The sequence below is a fragment of the Gasterosteus aculeatus genome, chromosome 8, assembly GCF_964276395.1.
Source record: "Gasterosteus aculeatus chromosome 8, fGasAcu3.hap1.1, whole genome shotgun sequence".
NCBI lineage: Eukaryota > Metazoa > Chordata > Actinopteri > Perciformes > Gasterosteidae > Gasterosteus > Gasterosteus aculeatus.
This window is the reverse complement of record NC_135695.1, coordinates 15,868,759-15,887,344: the sequence shown is the minus strand read 5'-3', so window position 1 is coordinate 15,887,344 and position 18,586 is coordinate 15,868,759. Positions and strand designations below refer to the sequence as shown.

General features: G+C 46.1%; 1 protein-coding gene across 2 annotated transcripts; it reads right to left on the bottom strand.

Annotated features, from left to right (window-relative positions):
• Positions 1-2,190: 2,190 nt before the first annotated feature.
• On the bottom strand, positions 2,191-17,167 carry ccdc50a (coiled-coil domain containing 50a). 2 transcript variants are annotated; one of them, XM_040184439.2, is made up of 12 exons: positions 16,742-17,167; positions 14,037-14,099; positions 11,553-11,682; positions 10,025-10,115; positions 9,306-9,408; positions 6,439-7,281; positions 5,693-5,844; positions 5,146-5,190; positions 4,734-4,895; positions 4,494-4,582; positions 4,303-4,412; positions 2,191-4,109 (listed from the first exon to the last, which is right to left on the bottom strand). In XM_040184439.2, exons 1-12 carry the CDS (start codon positions 16,794-16,796, stop codon positions 4,090-4,092), a joined length of 1,863 nt encoding a protein of 620 aa, XP_040040373.2. In that variant the 5' UTR covers positions 16,797-17,167; the 3' UTR covers positions 2,191-4,089. The 2 variants fall into 2 exon arrangements, with proteins under 2 accessions (XP_040040373.2, XP_040040374.2); XM_040184440.2 differs by lacking the exon at positions 6,439-7,281.
• Positions 17,168-18,586: the final 1,419 nt, after the last annotated feature.

Sequence of the window (18,586 nt, the reverse complement as noted above, 5' to 3'; positions counted from 1 at the left end):
ACCTCTGCTGATACAGTTCATTGTACAAAGACATCCTACAGAGTATTAACATGTTCAGATTAACACCAGTAATGTGGTGTTTAAACAACTCTTTTCTTCTCCATTTTATATGTATATTAGAATCTTTAGATGCTGTATATATAACTACAGTTTATCGCTTGAGTGTCTGAAGAAAAAAAACAACCCACTTCTGTGACTCCCTGCACCGGTTTTTCCTGAAGGTGCACCACACCCACCCTCTCCCCCCACCCTCCCCCATTGGGTTCGACGGACAGAGAGAGAAGAGGAAAGACATGTGATGCATTGGGTTAATTAAAAAACACTTTATCCTCTCACAGAATCACACCAATGAGCGCCTGCATTCACTGCCTCGCCGTCCTCTCTGCGGAGGATTCGCACGTTGCGAGAAACTCCACCTGAACGAACCGAAACATCCCGAGGGGAGAGAGTGATCGAGTCTCTCTCTCTCTCTCTCTCTCTCTCTCTCTCTCTCTCATATATAAGTGGGCGTGTCTTCGTGTCCCAACACGGCGCGCCGCGGATGACGGGCAGCAGCACTCAGCGCTTTTACCTGCCAGGTGAGAGACGCGGAACATAGAGAGTGAATCCCACCGGCCCGGTGAAGTCCTGCAGCGGCGGCGGCAGCAGCTGTTGACCCCTCGGCGGTCGGAGGACAGGTGAGTCCACTTTACCTGCGAACACACCTGTTACCTGTTCTCTCAGGCAAAGGCTTTCCGCACGCAAGGATGCGCGGTTCCGGCGGTTTGCTGAATTCCACCAGGGTCACACCCGGGATGCGTCGCGGTACTAAACGGACAACACGTCCAACGAGCTCGAGCTCACTAATGAGTGTTCGCCCGCAGCGAGGAGCGCGCGGGGCCCGCTTCTCGCGCAGCACCTGAAGGCGGTGTTGACACACAAAATAACTTTTCGTTTCTCTCCACAGGATTTTGTTTTTGTACAGCGTTTCTATTACCCGCACTGCTGGAAACCTTGCCTGTGAATTTCTATTGAAAATTTCAGTCATTGTTTCTGGTCGTGTGTGTAATGTGCATCCGGCACCGAGGACACCTGCCAGTCTGAGAGGACAATTCATCTCTACTTCACTTGTACTTCTTTAAAACTTTACTGCTTGTAGAATTCACCAACGTCTGCATACAGTGTAAGCAAAGACTCACTTTTTGTTCAACTCATCTGAAGAGCATTTTATTTGATATTTACTCCGATAGGCCACCGGGAGCCAAGTGGATGTCATGTTCTATATAACAACCCTTGTTGCTTTTTCTTTTTTTTTTTTTAATTTTCAAACTGCAGCAGCCATTTTTGTGGTTAAGGAGGTGTAGTTTAGTTGTGACATAAAGGGCATGGCAGTGGTGTTAACACATGCAGACGAGGCCTCAGTATGTCTGGTATGTTGGTGAACCAGATCCTCTCAACCATTCAGAGATGGAGGGTGTAACTGTACTTTCCTCTAGCTTGGCAATAAAAGACTGACCTGGAATTATGTACAAGGAAATGATTGCATTGAGCATTAAGATGAAAGTATGTAAGTAGTCCTGGATATAGGAATTTTTTTTAAATGTAAAAATAAAACATGCTGAAAATGATCTTTGCAGTGAATAACAATAAAAGTGAAACTAATGCTTGTACTGCATTCACTATGGCACAGTGTTCATCTTTAAGTTACATTACAGGTCATTTAGCCGGCGCTTTTGTCCCAAAGCGACTTACTTTGAATTTTTAACCTAATGATTTTTACATTTTGGCGCAATTAGGGGTTAGGTGTCTTGCTCAGGGACAGCTTGACATGGGACAGCCAGGGTTCAAACTACCAACCTTGCTCCCCAGCACACCCTCTGCTCCGTGTGCCACTGTCAACCCGAAGTTAAATTGTTCCAGTTGATCATATATAATCGAAGCGGGTTCACTTTTGTTTGGTACTGCTGAGGTGCAGACTTGTTTACAATGACCAGAATTACCGGTTTAACGGGACAGAGACATTATGTAACATTCGAATGAGTCAACACTAGGCAGTGGGTGCACATCTTATGAGTCTTTTTGGGCGCCTTGTCTTTCTATATTTGTATTAAGGGGACACTCTGGAAATAAAAGTGAGGGCTTAAATGAGTCATTTAAATATGCTGGTGCAGCATTGTGTGGTGGTCCAATAAAAGTCCTGCTCATAAGCAGTTGGGAATGCTGATAGTTTATTACATCGAGATGCCACAAGAGCAACTCCTTCATTTTTACAGCAAGTTTCAACACTGTTGAATCAATTGGCAAATTGCATACAAGCCCTGGATTAAAGAAAATAAAGTAGCATTCAACGTAGACTGCACTTTTTTCTAAAGTAACGTCTGATGAACGACATCCCAATCACATCAATTTTGTACATTTGATTTCAATTGTCAACATGTCCACATGGTGGTGCTCTCAAAGAATAAATAAAGAGTCCCGTCTTGGCAGCTCTGCTACGTCCACAAAAGCTTTCCCCATTGGCAAGTCCCTGATAAAATGAACACACGGCGCAAAGCCCATTCAGTCTACAGAAATAAGCACATTAGAACACAAACACATTTTGTCCGTGGCAATGCAAACGTCTCAGTTCACTCAACCGGGAGGGAATCATTTTGGAAGCTGATTTACAACTCAAACAACACTTCTAATGGGGGGGGCATGGAAACACCACGAAACGGTCAAAAATGGAATCACCTCATTCAATATGAACAGAAAATAATGGATCCTGGAGGCGGTATAATACAAAACCAGTTCCCTTTGAGCATAGATATACATTAGAGCAGATCTGGGGACAGATTTCTGTCTGTCCAGAAGTAGATCTATTGTGGGGATGTTTGTCTTTACTGCAGCAAGGAAGTGATGTCTGCCTTTGAGCTTAAGAGAAGACTGAAGGAGGGAGGGGGGACAATCTGCAGAAAGACATTGTATAAAAAGTAACTCCCTTTTCAGAAAAAAAATGAGTAAAACACAATGTAGTTGCACACGTAAAAAAAAAAAAAAAAAGCCAACAGAAACGATATTTACATTTAAATAAAACAAGAGCAGATATTCAATTGCACAACATCTGTGCCGTAAGCACAAGCATGATATCAGGTTTGACAGACAAGCCATGTACACGCACTTCATTTTGGTACTGGTCCTTTTATGGGTCAGCCATTGGTTTGTAAAAGGTGATTCGATATGAAATAGTGGCAAAAAAAATAAATAAAAAAAAGGGATTATTGGCTTGTTGTGGCTGAAGACCTTTCAAACGGAGTGCAAAGGTCATCCGATATAGAGCTGAAATGCATGTACACAGTTGGACACTTTCAGTAAGCATGCACATAGAAACAGTGACTCACACAAATCATCATCCATCCATAGTTTTAAGGGTGATTGAGTTACAAAGTTCCCCTCACAAGCAGAAGAAGAAAAAGGCGACAGCCAATTAAACGTCCGTGGATGATCCACCAAGCTCCGCCTCCTCTGGGCTGGTGCACGTGGTAAAACACGTCGAAGCCACCAGCATCTTGATAAGAGCTTATTTTTGTTCTCGGGAGTTGTACGCCGTTTGTTGTAACAGCATGACGAGTGAGCAGAACTTCAGCGCGCGGGTACAAAGCAGCTGCCATGTTGGTATCCAAGACGCTGTGGCAGCCGCGTTGGACCGGACGGGCACGTCCCCATGAAGAGTCACGAGGAGTTTTAAGATTGGCTGGTTGCGTCCAGCAGAGGCCGTGAGCCCTTTCGATGGAATGGTCCACGGGAAGGATGAACATCAGCACACAATGATCACAGAAAAAGTTCAGGTTCCTTTATGTCAACAGCTAAGAATCAGGGGGAGGTTGTGTCACAAAGGCTGTTACTCTGGCTGGTCGTGATGTTGAGTCAGTTAAAACATAATATAAACTACAACTTATACATATAAAAAAAAGAATGCGTTGTTGCAGCACCCACAGACTCCACTTCTTTAACTCTGGGCCAAACGTCAAGGCTTTTGATTGAGAGTTCGAAAAAAAAAAAAATAGAATTTTAAGAGAAAAAAATGTGAGGATGAAGGAGGACTGACAGCATGACGGCAGAGAGCCTGAGTCACCGCCGGTGATAGCCACCTGGAAGAGATGGAGGAGGGCTGTGTTAAAGACCGTCACTGATATAAATAAGTAATCAATTCCAGAGTAAGAAATATATCATCACTTCATTATTTTATCCCATTAGATATTCTTTGAGTAGCTGTATCAATGAGCTAAGGCTGAATATCTAATGATCAATCTGTGATCACCATATTATAAAACCAATAAAAACCTTTGTAAGCAGCCTCCGGTCTGGTGGGGGCGCGGGGGGGAGCCGGGTGGTCCGAGTAGCCGTAGCCAGAGTTCACGTTCTCGTAGTCGTGAACCCCAGGCTGAGGAGGCCTGAGACGGACAGAGATCATTTTATTTACACGCCTTGGCTGACTTTAGTGTTCGGCCTTGAGAAATGACGGGGTTGAGTACCTGGCAGGCTTGTTGTGGTTCCGCTCCCTCTGCCTCTGGTACTCATGCTCATCTCGTGTTCTGGGTCGGACTACTTCCTCCGCGCTCGGCTGCAAACCAACACAAATCATTATGGTTCTGGAACCGCGGTAGAAACACACTTTTATATATATTGATATAAGAACGTCAGACGTTGCAAAAAGGCATTTCATCCCATGCACTCATTTAAAAAGAAAAAGGAGCGTGGTTAAGGCAAATGACCCTGTAGTCTCCCTCCAGCCGCCTCCTTTCCATTGCCTTCCTCTCCATGGCCAGCCTCTCCCTCTCTCGCTCCTTCTCCTTCTCCCGCTCTCGCTCGTTCTCCCGCTCTCGATTCTTCCGGTACTCCTTCTTCTCTCTTTCCATCAGCAGTCGGGCAATTTCCTGCCACAGAGAGACATCCGAAACATAATGATAAACGCAACCCCAGCGAAACCTCCGTATCCTACAGGATTCCACATTTGGGATGTCGAGTCACTAGCTCTATGTATTGGATCTCTATTTCTTCTCACATCTGGTCTGGTTGAGGAACTACTTGGCTCGGCTTTATAAACCGATTCAATTGGTTAAGCTGAGGAAATGACGGATATGAAGAAAACAAACAGCACGACGGCGTGAGACTTCAGCCACTCACCTCATCCTGCGCCACTTGGGCGGTGCGCACATGCCCCTTGCTGGCCTGAAAGCAGAGAACAAAAAGTCACATTTTTCCCCCCAAGTGGAACACATTGTTCCAACGTTTTGTAACATAGGAAACGACAGACGGAGGCTTTTTAAAATGTTTTTTCAGGCTTATTGAAGCTGAACTTTATTCAAACCGAATGACAGCTCCACACATCCTTTGAATTACCTAAATGAAAACCTTATTTAAAATAATTGTCCCAAAATAGAACAGAATTCAAATAACCTCCGCCATTACAAGTCCAATGGTGTGAAGTTACAGTATTTAGGTGTTAATTTCAGTTTACAGTCAAAATGCTGGCATCTATCATCAGAACAAAGAAGCTTAAAGGCTTTATTAAAATGAAATGCATAAGCAAACATTATCAGATATCTTCAACATACTATGATGTATTTTAGGTTGTTTGATTTCACTCTCATGCATAAAACTTTTGTTTTTCATATCACCCTTTATTCCCACAAATTAAGTAAATCCATCACTTTTCCTTTTCCTCCCTCACCTTGATTTCCTCCTCTTGCATTTTCCGGGCCACTTCCAAGTCTTTCAGCTCCTGCTCACGGACATCGAGCTTAGTCAAGTCCTTGGTGGCCTCGCTCACGCCGTACGCAGCTTCTGATATCACTGCCCCGCTCACGCGGTGCACGATGCGACCTGTGGATGTCAGCACATTATATCAACAACACAGTAGGCCTGTAGCATTTATTTCAATTGTTAAGTCTTTAAGACATCTGCAAAAAAATGAAAAAAATCCCAATATTCTGTTACTTGATTGATAAATTATTCAAAGTTTTTTGACTGATTGAGTCATCGTTTCAACACGATAATAGATTAATTTGCAGGTGGATTAAAGCTTTTAAAAAGGCAACTAAAAGGGCTGCAGTGCACGGTGTCCATCACTGTGTTAAGACAAAGGCCTTAAACAGCTGGGGAACAAAATAACCAGCCCTGAAGCCCCTTGGAAATGCCACGTTTCAGCCATGTTACTCAATAGCAGTGTAATCCTGTAACGCTCAATGCAACAACGCAGCAGACAAAACCAAATAAACCCCACAGCACAACAGCAATAAATCAAATCATTGCAAACCATCTAAATCAGTCAGTCATCAGAAATTGTCGTCATCCCCGTGAGAACTGAAAATGAGCGTCTTCATTAGTGATTGCAATGTTAGATCGACCCACCACCGGGATTGGCAAAGCAGAGAACAACCTCCGGCACACCACACAAAAGGGGGCTCAGCGCGGTACCTGTCTCTCCGTTGGGGTGAGAACGACCCCCGCCCTGCTCTCCCAGCACGTCAAACACGTCCTCGGGGCCAGAGAGGACACGTTGCCGGCCCCGGGCCCTGCCTTCCCTCTCGCCCTCCTCCTCCCCCGCCTCCTCCCAAGAAGCCCTGCCCTCTCTGGGCCCGTCCCTTCTGTGCCCCGCCTCCTCTTCCAGTCCCCTCTCGCTGCTCCTGGTTCTCGCTCGTTGCCCGTCTTTGTCCTTCCGCCTGTGCCCGTCTCTCTCGCTCTGTCCGTCCCCACCCAGCGTCCCATCTCTGGATCGTTCCCGGTCTCTTGCTCTAGCCCCTCTTGGGTCGTGCTCCCTGTCTCTCCTTGGCTCTTTTTCCACCTGCCTCTCCCATTCCAGATCTCTGCCCCGGTCCCGTCTCCCCTCTCTCCCCACGGGGCTCTTTGGTGGAGGAGGTCTGGCCGGTCTTTCCTTCCTTCTGACCGCTCGGTCCGGGTCATCCCCCCCGGGGCCCCTAGCTCTGCCGGTCTCTGTGGGCTCAGGATCTGCGTATCTGTCCCCCTGCTTGCCTCTAGGGGTCAGCAGGTGTTCTGGGTACGGCTCTGCGTGCCTGCTCCGCCCTCCTTCTGCCCCTGGGGGGTGGTGCTCGGGATTCCTGGAGCGGCTGTTGTCTTGCTTGGGGTATCTGCTCCTTTTGGTCTCCATGGAGCTGTAATCTGGGGAGTAATCACGGTGTGCGCTCAGGGGAGCGTAGTGGTCCAGTCGACCCAGGGAGGTGGACCTGTGACGGGTGTGTTCGTCCAGGTCCAACGGTCCCCTCGCGGCTGAACGGGGCAGAGAAGGAGAAGGGCGGGCGGCTAGGACGAAGGTGATGATGATGACGGTTGATGAGAACATAGAAACGTGACACACAAACAAAAAAGGACAGGATTGACATAAGCTAAAATGGTTTGTCAGCACGTGAGAGTATCAAAGGCAGAGAGAGCTACAACAAGATAATAATATCAATCTTTTTTTATGCGACACAGTAAACAACAAGCGCTGTAACACCCTTGTCCTTGGTTAGATGGAGCGCTTGAAACAAATACGTAGCGCGCTTCACATGGACGAAGAAAGGCGGCGTTATTCCCGGTGCACGGACAGAACTCAAGATCGAGAACAACAAGCTTGTCTCTACTGGAAGGCGCCCAGCCGGGAGTCGACTGAAGTGTCAACGAGCGGAAAAGCACAACGAGGGAGCGCACAGCGGAGGCTCGTCACTCCGTCAGCGCAATGGAATTCAGGTTATCTAACTGGCTGGTTGACATCCAATCGATCGGACACACACACACACACCCTGAAGGGAGCAGCAAACTACTCAGCTGGATGATTTCACATCGCTCAGAGATTGAGGGTGTAAAGAAGAACACCTTAAGGTGCACGAGTACCACGTGCTGACTGACCGCAGGCCCTTTCAGCACTGATTTAGGAGCTCAATCCTTTGGTTTATGTTTAGGGTAAATAGAGCGGGGCAGATTGGCACAGTGGGCGTGGACGCTCTGCGGCTTCATTGCGACCACCCGCCGCGTGACACATCATTAGAAAAAGGGTAAAGCAGCACCTGGAAGGCTGGTGATCTTTAGAGACACAACATGACCGGCAGACTGACAGCAGAGGACATAAAGTACCAGTCAAAAGTGTGGACACACCTTCTCAGTAAAGGCGTGTCCACACCTCTGCTGATACTATACGCTGCGTCCTGTTAGCTTCTTTAAACCCCGCCTCTCTTTTGACAACAGTCCCCCCTCCGCCCTGTTTAACCCTCAAATTCCCGAGACAGTTTCCCACGGGATTTGTGAGAATGAGTTGAGGACCTTGGACCCTTTAGGGAGGTTGAGTAGTAGTTGAGTAGAAAAATGTTTCTCATAAAAAGGTGTGTCCGGCCTCCAGTCTGTAATCCATGGGAAACTGGCTGAAAGGCCTCAGGAAAGGAAAGAAATGAAAATACCTCTTGTAAAGCAGACAATAACAACACGTGGTCAATACATCTGCGCTCTCACAGTGAAAGTAAATACTATTGTGTCTCTGGAATACAGGTGCAGCGCAGAGAACACACATATTCTGGTTAACAAAAAACTAAACCAAGCAGAGTGGAGACTGACTGTTCTTTGTGTTATTTTAAAATATATATTTTTTCCTCTCCTGCTCACATTCTACAAATAAAATGTCAACAAATTGAAAATACCACACAGCCAATAGCTCAGGCAGGAACACTGGGAGGCAAAGTGCAGCATTTGGTCCAGCAGGCCGAGAGGCAGCGAGTCTGAACACACTATTCTTCCAGGTAACTACATTTCAGCAGCAGAAACATTTCTAATTCCGACAAACTGGTGCTTATTAACATTTTCTACAAAAAGGATCCGCGCTGAGCCTCGATCTTGAGAGTGGGACTGAAATGAGCCACTGTTTCTCTTTCAGGAGAGAAGGAACAGACCTCCAGTTGGATGCATCATGCAGTCGATGATGATGATGATGTGCACGAAAACAGATTCCAATACGCGACACTGAGTCCGTCACCGATGTGTAATAGAAGCATGAGTGAGTAAATCCTACTGAATTTATTACCCACTAACTAGATATTTATCTAATGTTGAAGGGAAAATCTATTTTAAGAGCTGTTAAATTTTGTTCTTAAATGGGGGCAAAATGAAAATTCCCAAATCTTTGCCCTCGAGTCAGCGACAACCTGCAGCGCCACGCAGCTTCAAAGGCACACAGTCACACAGCCGGAGCTGAAAGAAGGAATACATCCTGGCCCACAGAACAGGACGTACGTCTCCTCTGTCGTCCTTACACACAGGAACAGGCACACAGGAACACGAGTCAGTGGTGCTCTCGTTACCTCCGTGATCCTCAAAGTACTCCTCCTCAAAGTTAGCTTCAAGCTGCTTCTGTCTCTTCCTCTCCTCTTTCATCTCCTTCTCCTGCAGCTTACGAGCTATGGCCTATAAAACAAACACAACATGCATGAATATGAAAATGTATATGGAATTTGTCAGAGGCCTTTTTTTCCTTTTACAAGAGTCTCTTTAGCTTCAAACATATAAGATTACAGTGAAAAGATTCCCGGATCATTGAGCCGACAGTAGTACGGACCAATGAGACCAATCGCTGACTGAACTCATTAGTGGTATAGGATGATAAGAGTAGGACCTAAAGTAGAATATAAGAATATCAACCGTGGCAGCTCGTGACCTGAAGCATATTGACTTTATGTCATCGAATTGTGATGACAATTACAAGCTCACCGGCGAAACTGTCTGTCTTGTTTATCAACAGTATTGTGGGAAAAAAAAAAAAGAAAGACATTCACAAATGCAGCCGGGTCCTGAACAGCACACACACCTAAAACTATCCCCTCTGTGTCGGGTGTCAACATTGGGATTCAAAGGTTTGTGACAAATAACCGGCCAGGCCACCGTGGCTGTTATGACATTATAAAAATCTGGAGGCAGGAACAAAGGGGCGATTCACGTGGAATGACTCGCCCACAGCGGCGCATTGACACGCGCGTAACACGCTGTGTGCTTGACGGAACCTCGGGAAATGTGCGTTTCTCACCGCGTCCTTCTCTTCTTGCTGCCGCTGATGCTCCGCCTGTCGGACCAGTTGGTCCTGAATCTCTTGGGCGATCTCATTGTCTTGCCGCTCACTGGAGGTTCCCGAGGGTTCACGTGCACACGGGAGGGGGGAGGGAGGGGTTTGGAGAACATCAAAAGCAGCATTCACCATAAAACAACAAGCTTAGACAAGTTAGTATGATAATGAGAACACTTGTGATTACTTTTTAAAAATATATCAAGAACAACACAAAGCTTTGAATATACAAATCTATTTCAATATCTCTCCCCTCTACATTGCAACAGAACTTCAATACATCAACTCAATCAAAACTAAGAGCTACACAGTTTAAATCATTTTTGATTGGAACAGAGAAGTGGTACATGATCATCCGATATGTTGTGTTTAGTCAAGCGTCTGAGTGGGTGTTTGTGAGGCGGCGCTGGCAGGTGCCGGTTGCGTGGCATGGAGAGCTCCCAGCACAGCAAGCCTCTTTGGCCCGCCTCCATCGACGGCGCGGCATCTGGCGTCTCCGCGGGGGCGCCCTCTGCTATGCGACAGGGTGCGTTTGCACAACAGTGATCCCACTAAGAAGGTGCGAGTCAGCAATATTATTGCAAATAGGAGCGCAGAAAAGGGGTGACCGACTCCCGAGTGGGCTTCGGAGCAGCTACTGGTCCAGACTGAAGCAGAGGCAACAGAAGCGGGTCTGTGTGGACGGCTGCACAGCTTTGGACGTGCAGCTGGAGGCGACCAAAACCCCCTTTGAAAATATAATTATACTTCAGGGCTTTAAGGATTGGAGACACCACACGGAGAAAAACAAGCGAGTGATCCACTTTGCGTTGCAAAGCCTTTCTAAGCACAAACCTCCTCCACACTGTTGGGTCTTTATAACAAAGAGTCAAGTGCACGGCTGCTGACCATAGAACTCTGTAATCCTCTTTATTAAATCAGAATAACAGATTCCTGACTAACGACCCTAAACCTTTGGCTCTTTGCTTCCCAGCACTCGGAGCTGAAAGGAGCTGGTAGTGAACGCCGGACATCACCTCCTAAATCCCGACAGCGGAGTTGTCTGTGGCGGGAGTGATGCAGCACGTTGATGGCTGTGTTCAGGGTTCGGGAGTATTTACACCAGATTACACTAGTCGCCAAGCAGCAAATACTATACGCAGCTTCTTCTGAAAGGCATTTTGAGGAGTTCTTACTGAGGGTCATTTCACGTTAGAAACTAAACCCATAAAGACCCATAATTCTGCACTTCAAAAGGATGATTATAGCTACAGTTTGATGATCACATACAATTATAATCAGCTAAAAGCTTCTAGATCAATATTGAATCCCACCGCACTAATCATATCAAAGTACAATTAATAAGTAATACATTGCAAATTAAATGTTTCACTAGGTAATCACATGAGGTTGCATTTATAGGTTATAGATTTATGGTCAATTTCTCCCCCCCAATTGTGTGCGTTTTTTGTATAGACATATACAAGTGTGTGTGTGTGTGTGTGTCACCCACATGTCAATGTGCTTTTTCTGGGTGTGGCCCTTGGCCCTCAGATCCTCTTCCTCCTGCAGCTTCTTGGCCACCTGAAGGTCCTTCTGCACCAGACGGCTCTTGTTGACGTTGGACGCCAAGTGGCTTTCAACTGTGGGACACAAAACACACAAGCGCCGCTCTCAACACGTGCGTGCGTGCGTGTGTACACACACACCAAGTTTATTTTACGCAGACCAGCGTTTGTGATGCTTTTCCTCCCTCTGAGGAGCTGCAGTGTCTGTGAGAACACGGACGCTTCGGTCTCTGGTGATAAACAAGCAGCGACCTCGCTTACTGACAAATGACTTTCCGCAGCAGAGGTGCCGTGCCGAGGTCGCGGGACGGCGCTCCGCGGGTCGCAGCGGGGGCGATAAATCCTGCCGGCTGACGCACTCTGAGCACGGAGCGCATCACTCACTCGCAGCTGTTTCACCTGGATATCGACCTGCGCTGGTGTGAAAAGGGGCCTGATTGCGTTTGGCAATTTACCGGTGAAAGGCTCCATAAAGTTTCTGCCAGCTGACCGGAGGGATTGAAAGAGGGAACAGAGTCTCCGCTGTGGAGACCTGATAAAAGCCACAGGGTTCACATGGAGGTTTGTTTTGTGAATGACACTGATCAGTGGTTTACATTTATGACACCTTACAAAAAATATATTTCAAGGGGAAAGCTGATGTCACAACTCAAGATAGGGCTGTTATTTATCCACCGCCACATCTCCGAAAGAGAGAATTGATTAACCTTTCAAAGCAGCAAAAAAAGAACTGCGACATCTGTTCATTCAACAAACTCAACCCTCTGAGGTTCAGTTGGACTATCTGGACCTCGTGTTCCACGTGTGATTTGGATGCTTTCTGCTCAACATTTTGCATGGAAATAAAAGCCGGCTCTAATTCCACCTTGAACTCGAAGCAAAGAGCCTCTTTTAGGACGGCCAGCTGTTGATGTCATCCGAGGAAAGAAAGAAGGTTACACTACAAATTTGGATGACAGTCAGGTTTTGTCAGCTGGCATTCTCCTCAGTGACATCCGGGGTCAAAGGTGACGCTAAGATTTTCCAGCTCAAAGGAGATCAGTGCAGTGTGTCAACAAAAGGAGCCAAGGGATACGAGCCTTGCTCGTGGATCACGAGGGTTCTAAAAGGAGTTAATGACAACACAAGGCCAGCCAAAACCAAATTAATCGCAGCTAAAATGGAGCCTAATCTGCACTTAGAGTCCGCCTGGGTGACATCTGGCCTCCTCTCTCGCAGAGCTCGCTCAGAGAATTAACCATTCATGGTGACACATGGTAAGAGGAAGACCATTGTCGTGTGCGGATGTGAAAAAGCACTCAAGCTTCCACGGTCTACTCTCTAAATGTATCCGCTTCTTCCAATTAAACCGGAAAAAAGATATCTGATCAGTATCCGACTCATTTGCTGCACAACCTAAAAATCAGTGGCCTCTTTCAGTTTGATTCTTTTCTTTACGAATGAGTGTGATGGCCATTAGCCATCGGCGGGTATTCATTTGCGTAGGTTAAAAAAAGGCTTGTTATGTCTGGGACAGAAAATGGCCTCTGAACTGAGATATCCTCCGGCCAGCAGCTGCAACAATAGCAGAAGGAAGCTTGTGATTGAGACAAGACGGTTTAACTTAGAATCACCTCAGTGCACAAACTGGGGAAAAACCCTCTTCAGTCAGTCTGCAAAGTGCCTCTATTGTAATCAAGTACCAGCTAAATGAATGAGTCCTGCAGGGACAAACACCTGCACGGCTTGTACATAAGCGCACAGCTATGGCTCACAATGTGTTCTAGATACGAGCCCCCCACCCCCCCTGTAGTAATGCTTGTGTTCCAAAACCGCATGGCATGCACCAGGCCTGTGCTGTAGTCAGCCACAGCCCTGACGCAGCAGCATACTGGCATCCTGCACCACTCGCACAGTTAACGGTGTGGCGGAGGAAGGGTTTATGTCGGCTTAATTGCGCTGCAGCCACGGACGCCGCAGTTCGTCCGACTTGACATGTTTTCCAGAAGGGGGAGAAAAAAGAAAAAGAAAGAGGAGCCATGTGGACTGCATTCATTTTTCTACTGCCAACAGCATGTTTCATAGCTTGTGCTTTCGCAAAGTAAGTGTTAAATGACCTGCAGGGGGAAACGCAGCGGGGCGGCTTGACGAAAATAGTCCAACGCGCCTGATGCAGAAAACATGCAGAGACAAGGAACGATTTCTGTGTGCAAAACAGACTGGCGGGGAAGAAGGAATGAACCGACAAGCATCTGCGTGGGAGCTACAAAATGTTTTTCGTCTTACAAAAAGCAGTCGCGCTTTTTTTACTGGCTGTTTACGGTTGATCACAGATTAGTGATCTGAAACATTCACAGCAGAAGTCCCCGTTTGCAATGAGTAAGTGTTAGCGGTCTATAAATAAAAAAGGGGCCGAAAGTGGGGGTTGGGGCAGATTTGAAGTTTCTTACTTTCTTGCTCCTGGAGGTTGTAGGCCAGGCAGTGGTCTTCCAGCACAGCAAAGTCTTTGCACACTGGAAAAAAAAAAAGAAAGAGGAGACAAATTGAAAAGTACTGAGATTTTAAAAATGTGTTTCACCAACTGCTTTTTCATTCAGACCAACTTGTTGAGCTTGAGGCGGCAGAGATACAAAGATCCTTATCTAACATTCACGGTTTCAGGCGTTTAGACATCCGGCCCATCGGCCAACGCAAACTCTCACATAGAGAAATAGAGAATGATTTTGTGTTCAGTGAGTCTTTATGCAATGAGCTGACATGAAGCGTGGATTGGCTTCCATGACTTGTATGACTAATGAATTCTACTGAATCAAACGTTCTGCTGTGTTTTCAGACACGCGTCACCATGTAGCAATGGTTCAGTGGTTTGGACGTCTTCTACCTGGAAAGACATGAAGTGAAATTCGCTTATGGGTTTGAATTGATCTTGTTCCCTCAGCTCTAGGACTGGAGATGTACAGGCATAGCTGGAAGATTTCAATTATCTGTATACACAGTGAAAGTCATTTTACTGCTATTTTTTCCATCACAACTTTTCAGAAAAAGTCCAAAAGCCACAGGCGTTCCATTTGTGGGTTTAATGTTGCAAAACAACAAAATGCCGTGACCAGTAACTCTGGAAACAATTGTGCACACAGTGGAAAGAAGAGAGTCTTCCTTGTAAACTGAACTGAAATGAGGCAGATTCTCCTCCTTTGAATACTCATCTACCGGTCTTCTGCCTTAGATTTGTATGAACCAGTATAACATGGTGGGACATCCAAGCCCTTTCTCAACCCCCCAGCTAACCATGGATGTGGCCCTCATGGCCGTGTGCTCCTTAAAAGAATCTGCATGTACGTTTAGGTCATTGTTGATTTAAAAAAAAAAAAAAAAAACACTCCAATGTTTTCCACATCTTTAGAACACTCCAGCAAGAAAATGATACTCTGCCACGTGACTGTAAACATTGTGGCATCGGATGTATAAGGAAAAAAAACAGAAGAAAAACCTTAATTTCATCTTGCACCTCGGCAGTGGTTCTGCTCAGAGGAGAACAAACTCAATTAACTAGCTGACCCAAATTATTCACGTTGCCTACTCCTTAATAACACAGGGATTAATCGATATCATAAGTCATGTACATTAAGTCATGCCAACCATTAGTGTGACATTAATCTTCTACGTCCGCCGCTCTTCCTCAACTTGCATTACGAAGCCGAACCACGCTCAATAACTACAAGCTGCCACAGACTCACAGTCCATCATCTACGTGCACAAAGATCCACATTAAAAATAAGCAGCAACAGTCTACAACTTTGCTAGAATGAGTTACTGACGAGCACAAAAAAAGTTCTCGTAGCGAAGCACCGGTGCGTAGGCCAGATTGTCTGTTTAAATAGGAGGAGGGGGGTGGGGGGGTGGTAACAGATGCTGTCAAGAGTAGGGGAAAACCCCCACAAAGCCCCCCCAGCGCCACCAATCAGTATGAAACTGAATGAAAACAGAACATTTTTCCAGCACAAGCTTAATCTCCTTAGATGTATTCTGCCTGGTAAAGAACAAGTACAAGTGACGCTTCCCTTAAAAGATCGTGCAAGTTAACAACAAGTATAATAACAAGTAATTAGCTTGGTGTAGTTTTCACAACACTAATCAAGTATTTCAGCAGCGACGGTGGTTTAAGTCCTCACACCATCACTTTGCGTGCTGGAATCAGAGAATCTCCGCCGACACAGAGGACGCACGCATGCAGAGGGGAGACGGCAAAGGACGAGACCAGTTACAGCACAACGACAGGACCGGTTCTCCTGAGATGATGATCAAGAGATGAACATTTAAAAGCTCTTCTCGGGGCTTTCGGGCCGAGCAGCGGGAATGAACGTTCCTCAGCTATCTGAGCAGAATAACAAGCATCCTGCTGAGCAGCTGCTTCCCACCAGCACACCTCCACCTGCTACACACCTTCACATCAACAACACACACGTAGACAAAGTGGTGGATGTTTGTAAACGTTTTAGGAAGGGGCAGGGGGGGGGGGGGGGTCTCGAATCATTGTGGCTGGGAAAGCCTCTTCAAGAGAATGTTTCAAAGCAGTAACTTCACAGCAGAGAGCTGAATGCAACCGGAAATGATCCGATTTGAACTTCAAAAAGAAAAAGGAAGACCTCCCAAGCTTTCATCACAACAAACAAAACAGGGTCTCTACACATTGCTCACGACACAAAAACACCACAATGTGATCGGTACGAAGGCTATTAATTATCGGACTACTAAACGGTTCCCACACACACACACACGCGCGCACTGGGGTCGTGGCCACGTTGTGTATACACAACCCTTTGATTATAACGTACCTCCATTTACCCCACAAACCATTTAACCACAACACAAAACATGAAATAGGAAGTTGACACAATGTGACAACTCGCTTTCGTTCTGCTAAAATAACCTTTGACAGGGACACTAAACCGGGGCACAACCCCCCGCCGTCTTCTAATCAGCGTCGGCTAGCTAACAGAACACAGCATTAAGTTAGCATTGAACTAGCGAGCCGTGCTAACAACAACCAGCAACGAGGAAAACAGCCGCGGTCACTCAGTCAACATTCGCCTCGCTCGCGTCACCAAGCTCGGTGCGCGTGATGCTTAATTCACAGGTGTGTGATAGACGTTACCCTCTTTCACTCCAGGTAGTTTATTCTTGTCGATGCTAACGTCACATTCAGCCATGTTGTCAACGATAATAAGTCAAAAAGAGCGTTGACGTTGAATTACACTTCCGCGTTTCGCCGAAGGTTAACGGCGGGCTGATTGATCGCCTTTTGCTTATAAAATCGATCGGTGGTTCAGGTGCTGGTCGGCCCTTTTGATTAGTTTCGGTGTCCGCCTTCTCCCGATACGTCGCCGCTGTAATTGCCTCGGTCGCTGCTCTGCGGGAGCTGGTGTGTCAGACGCTCCGCGAGCGCCCCTCCCTCCTCGCGCCGTCACACAAAGCGATGTGGATGCGAGACACCACTTCCGCTTAGGAATGTCACAATAAAAGACTCTGGATGTGTCGGCGGGTGAAGTCCCATAAAACCGTCGCTTATTTTGTTTCTCTACAACACGAGCTATTCGTGATCGTATGGGACAATGACACCAACAAATAATCAGATTACGTGGTAGTTATTGAGATATTCACAGGGAGAACTGAGCTACTTTTCCTCTCAGTAGGATGGGTGACTTTGGTTTGCTTACATGTGATTGCTAAAGACTAAACCAATAATGCTCCCATCACTCTTAGAAGGTATGGCCTGTTGAGGATTTAATTGAGGGATTCATCGTCATTTCTTTAAATATTTCTCAGTTTTTGATGACACTACTTTTAAAATAGTTCAAAATGAGGAACATTGACATTGATTTAAGGATATTTGTGTGTTATTGCTTATTGTATAATAATAATAGTAAATACAGACATACGTAATTACATTAATACATAATACAGTAATAATGAGTTCAAGTCACACAATTACTGGAAATAAACGGACCACACTAAAATTGGTCAATTCAAAGTCTGTGGCCAGTAATTCACTTTAAAAGCCTAAGCAGCCATGCTCTTACTTTGCAAGTCAATTCGGAAGATTTATTATAACGCTTCCGGTATAGTTCCCGCTCCCTTTGACGACTTGGCGCAGTTCGCAAGGCTCAATAGTCGTAAAACCCTGCAGCTTGCAAGGAGTCGGAGCCTAAAAAGTTAAAGGGAGCTCCCCTCGTCGGGAGATAACTAAGGGCCAGATGTGTGATGACGTCAGGAGAGAAATATACGCTACGCTTGCAGGCGAAATAATACAAAACAAAACAGCAGGACTGCATACGTGCTTGTCTGAATTAGAATAACAGCATTTATCTCTTATTTACCTGATGAAATACCCACTACACACACACACACACACACACACACACACACACACACACACACACACACACACACACACACTCACACACACACACACACGTGTGTCTGACAGCAGTCCGTGTTATGATTGTGATTATGTAGATGCTCCCTCTAGTGTTCAACTGCAGCATTTCAAGTTGCCGGTGTCCACCACACCTGCACTAATTCTTCTCTACTGAGCATTAGCGGTCCATGTGCTGCCCAGTCAATGACATCATCAGTAGACCCAGTGGCTGTGTCCATACGTAATGCTGAATTAGTTAAGTTTAGGCTTTGGTGCATGATGGTGATATTTACTTGATATGCACAACAAGCGCCCCTGTTATGTGTTCCCCTAATAATGCCAATTATTTATTTGTATTTGTAACATAACCGCTTTAGGTGCCTCTTCAACCCATTTCACTTTACTATGTGTGACTAATACAACAAATTAGAAAGAGATTGTTCCTCCTTGCACGCCTTGAGATGCTGCCTAAAGTGACTAAAGTGATGGATTCATGAACGGATCTTGGATGTGAGCGACCAGACTTCACTCGGCTCCGCAGTGCTTCCTGACAAGCTGCGTGGCAGCTTTTTTACGCGTGAC

Bases quoted from the DNA above. Each gene is read 5' to 3' on its own strand.
- ccdc50a (XM_040184439.2), bottom strand. From the start codon at position 16,796: ATGGCTGAATGTGACGTTAGCATCGACAAGAATAAACTACCTGGAGTG. The intron at 11,683-14,036 runs GTAAGAAACTTC...TGTGTCCCACAG, and splicing joins CAACCTCCAGGAGCAAGAAA to TTGAAAGCCACTTGGCGTCC. The intron at 4,413-4,493 runs GTACTCAACCCC...TGTCCGTCTCAG, and splicing joins AACCACAACAAGCCTGCCAG to GCCTCCTCAGCCTGGGGTTC.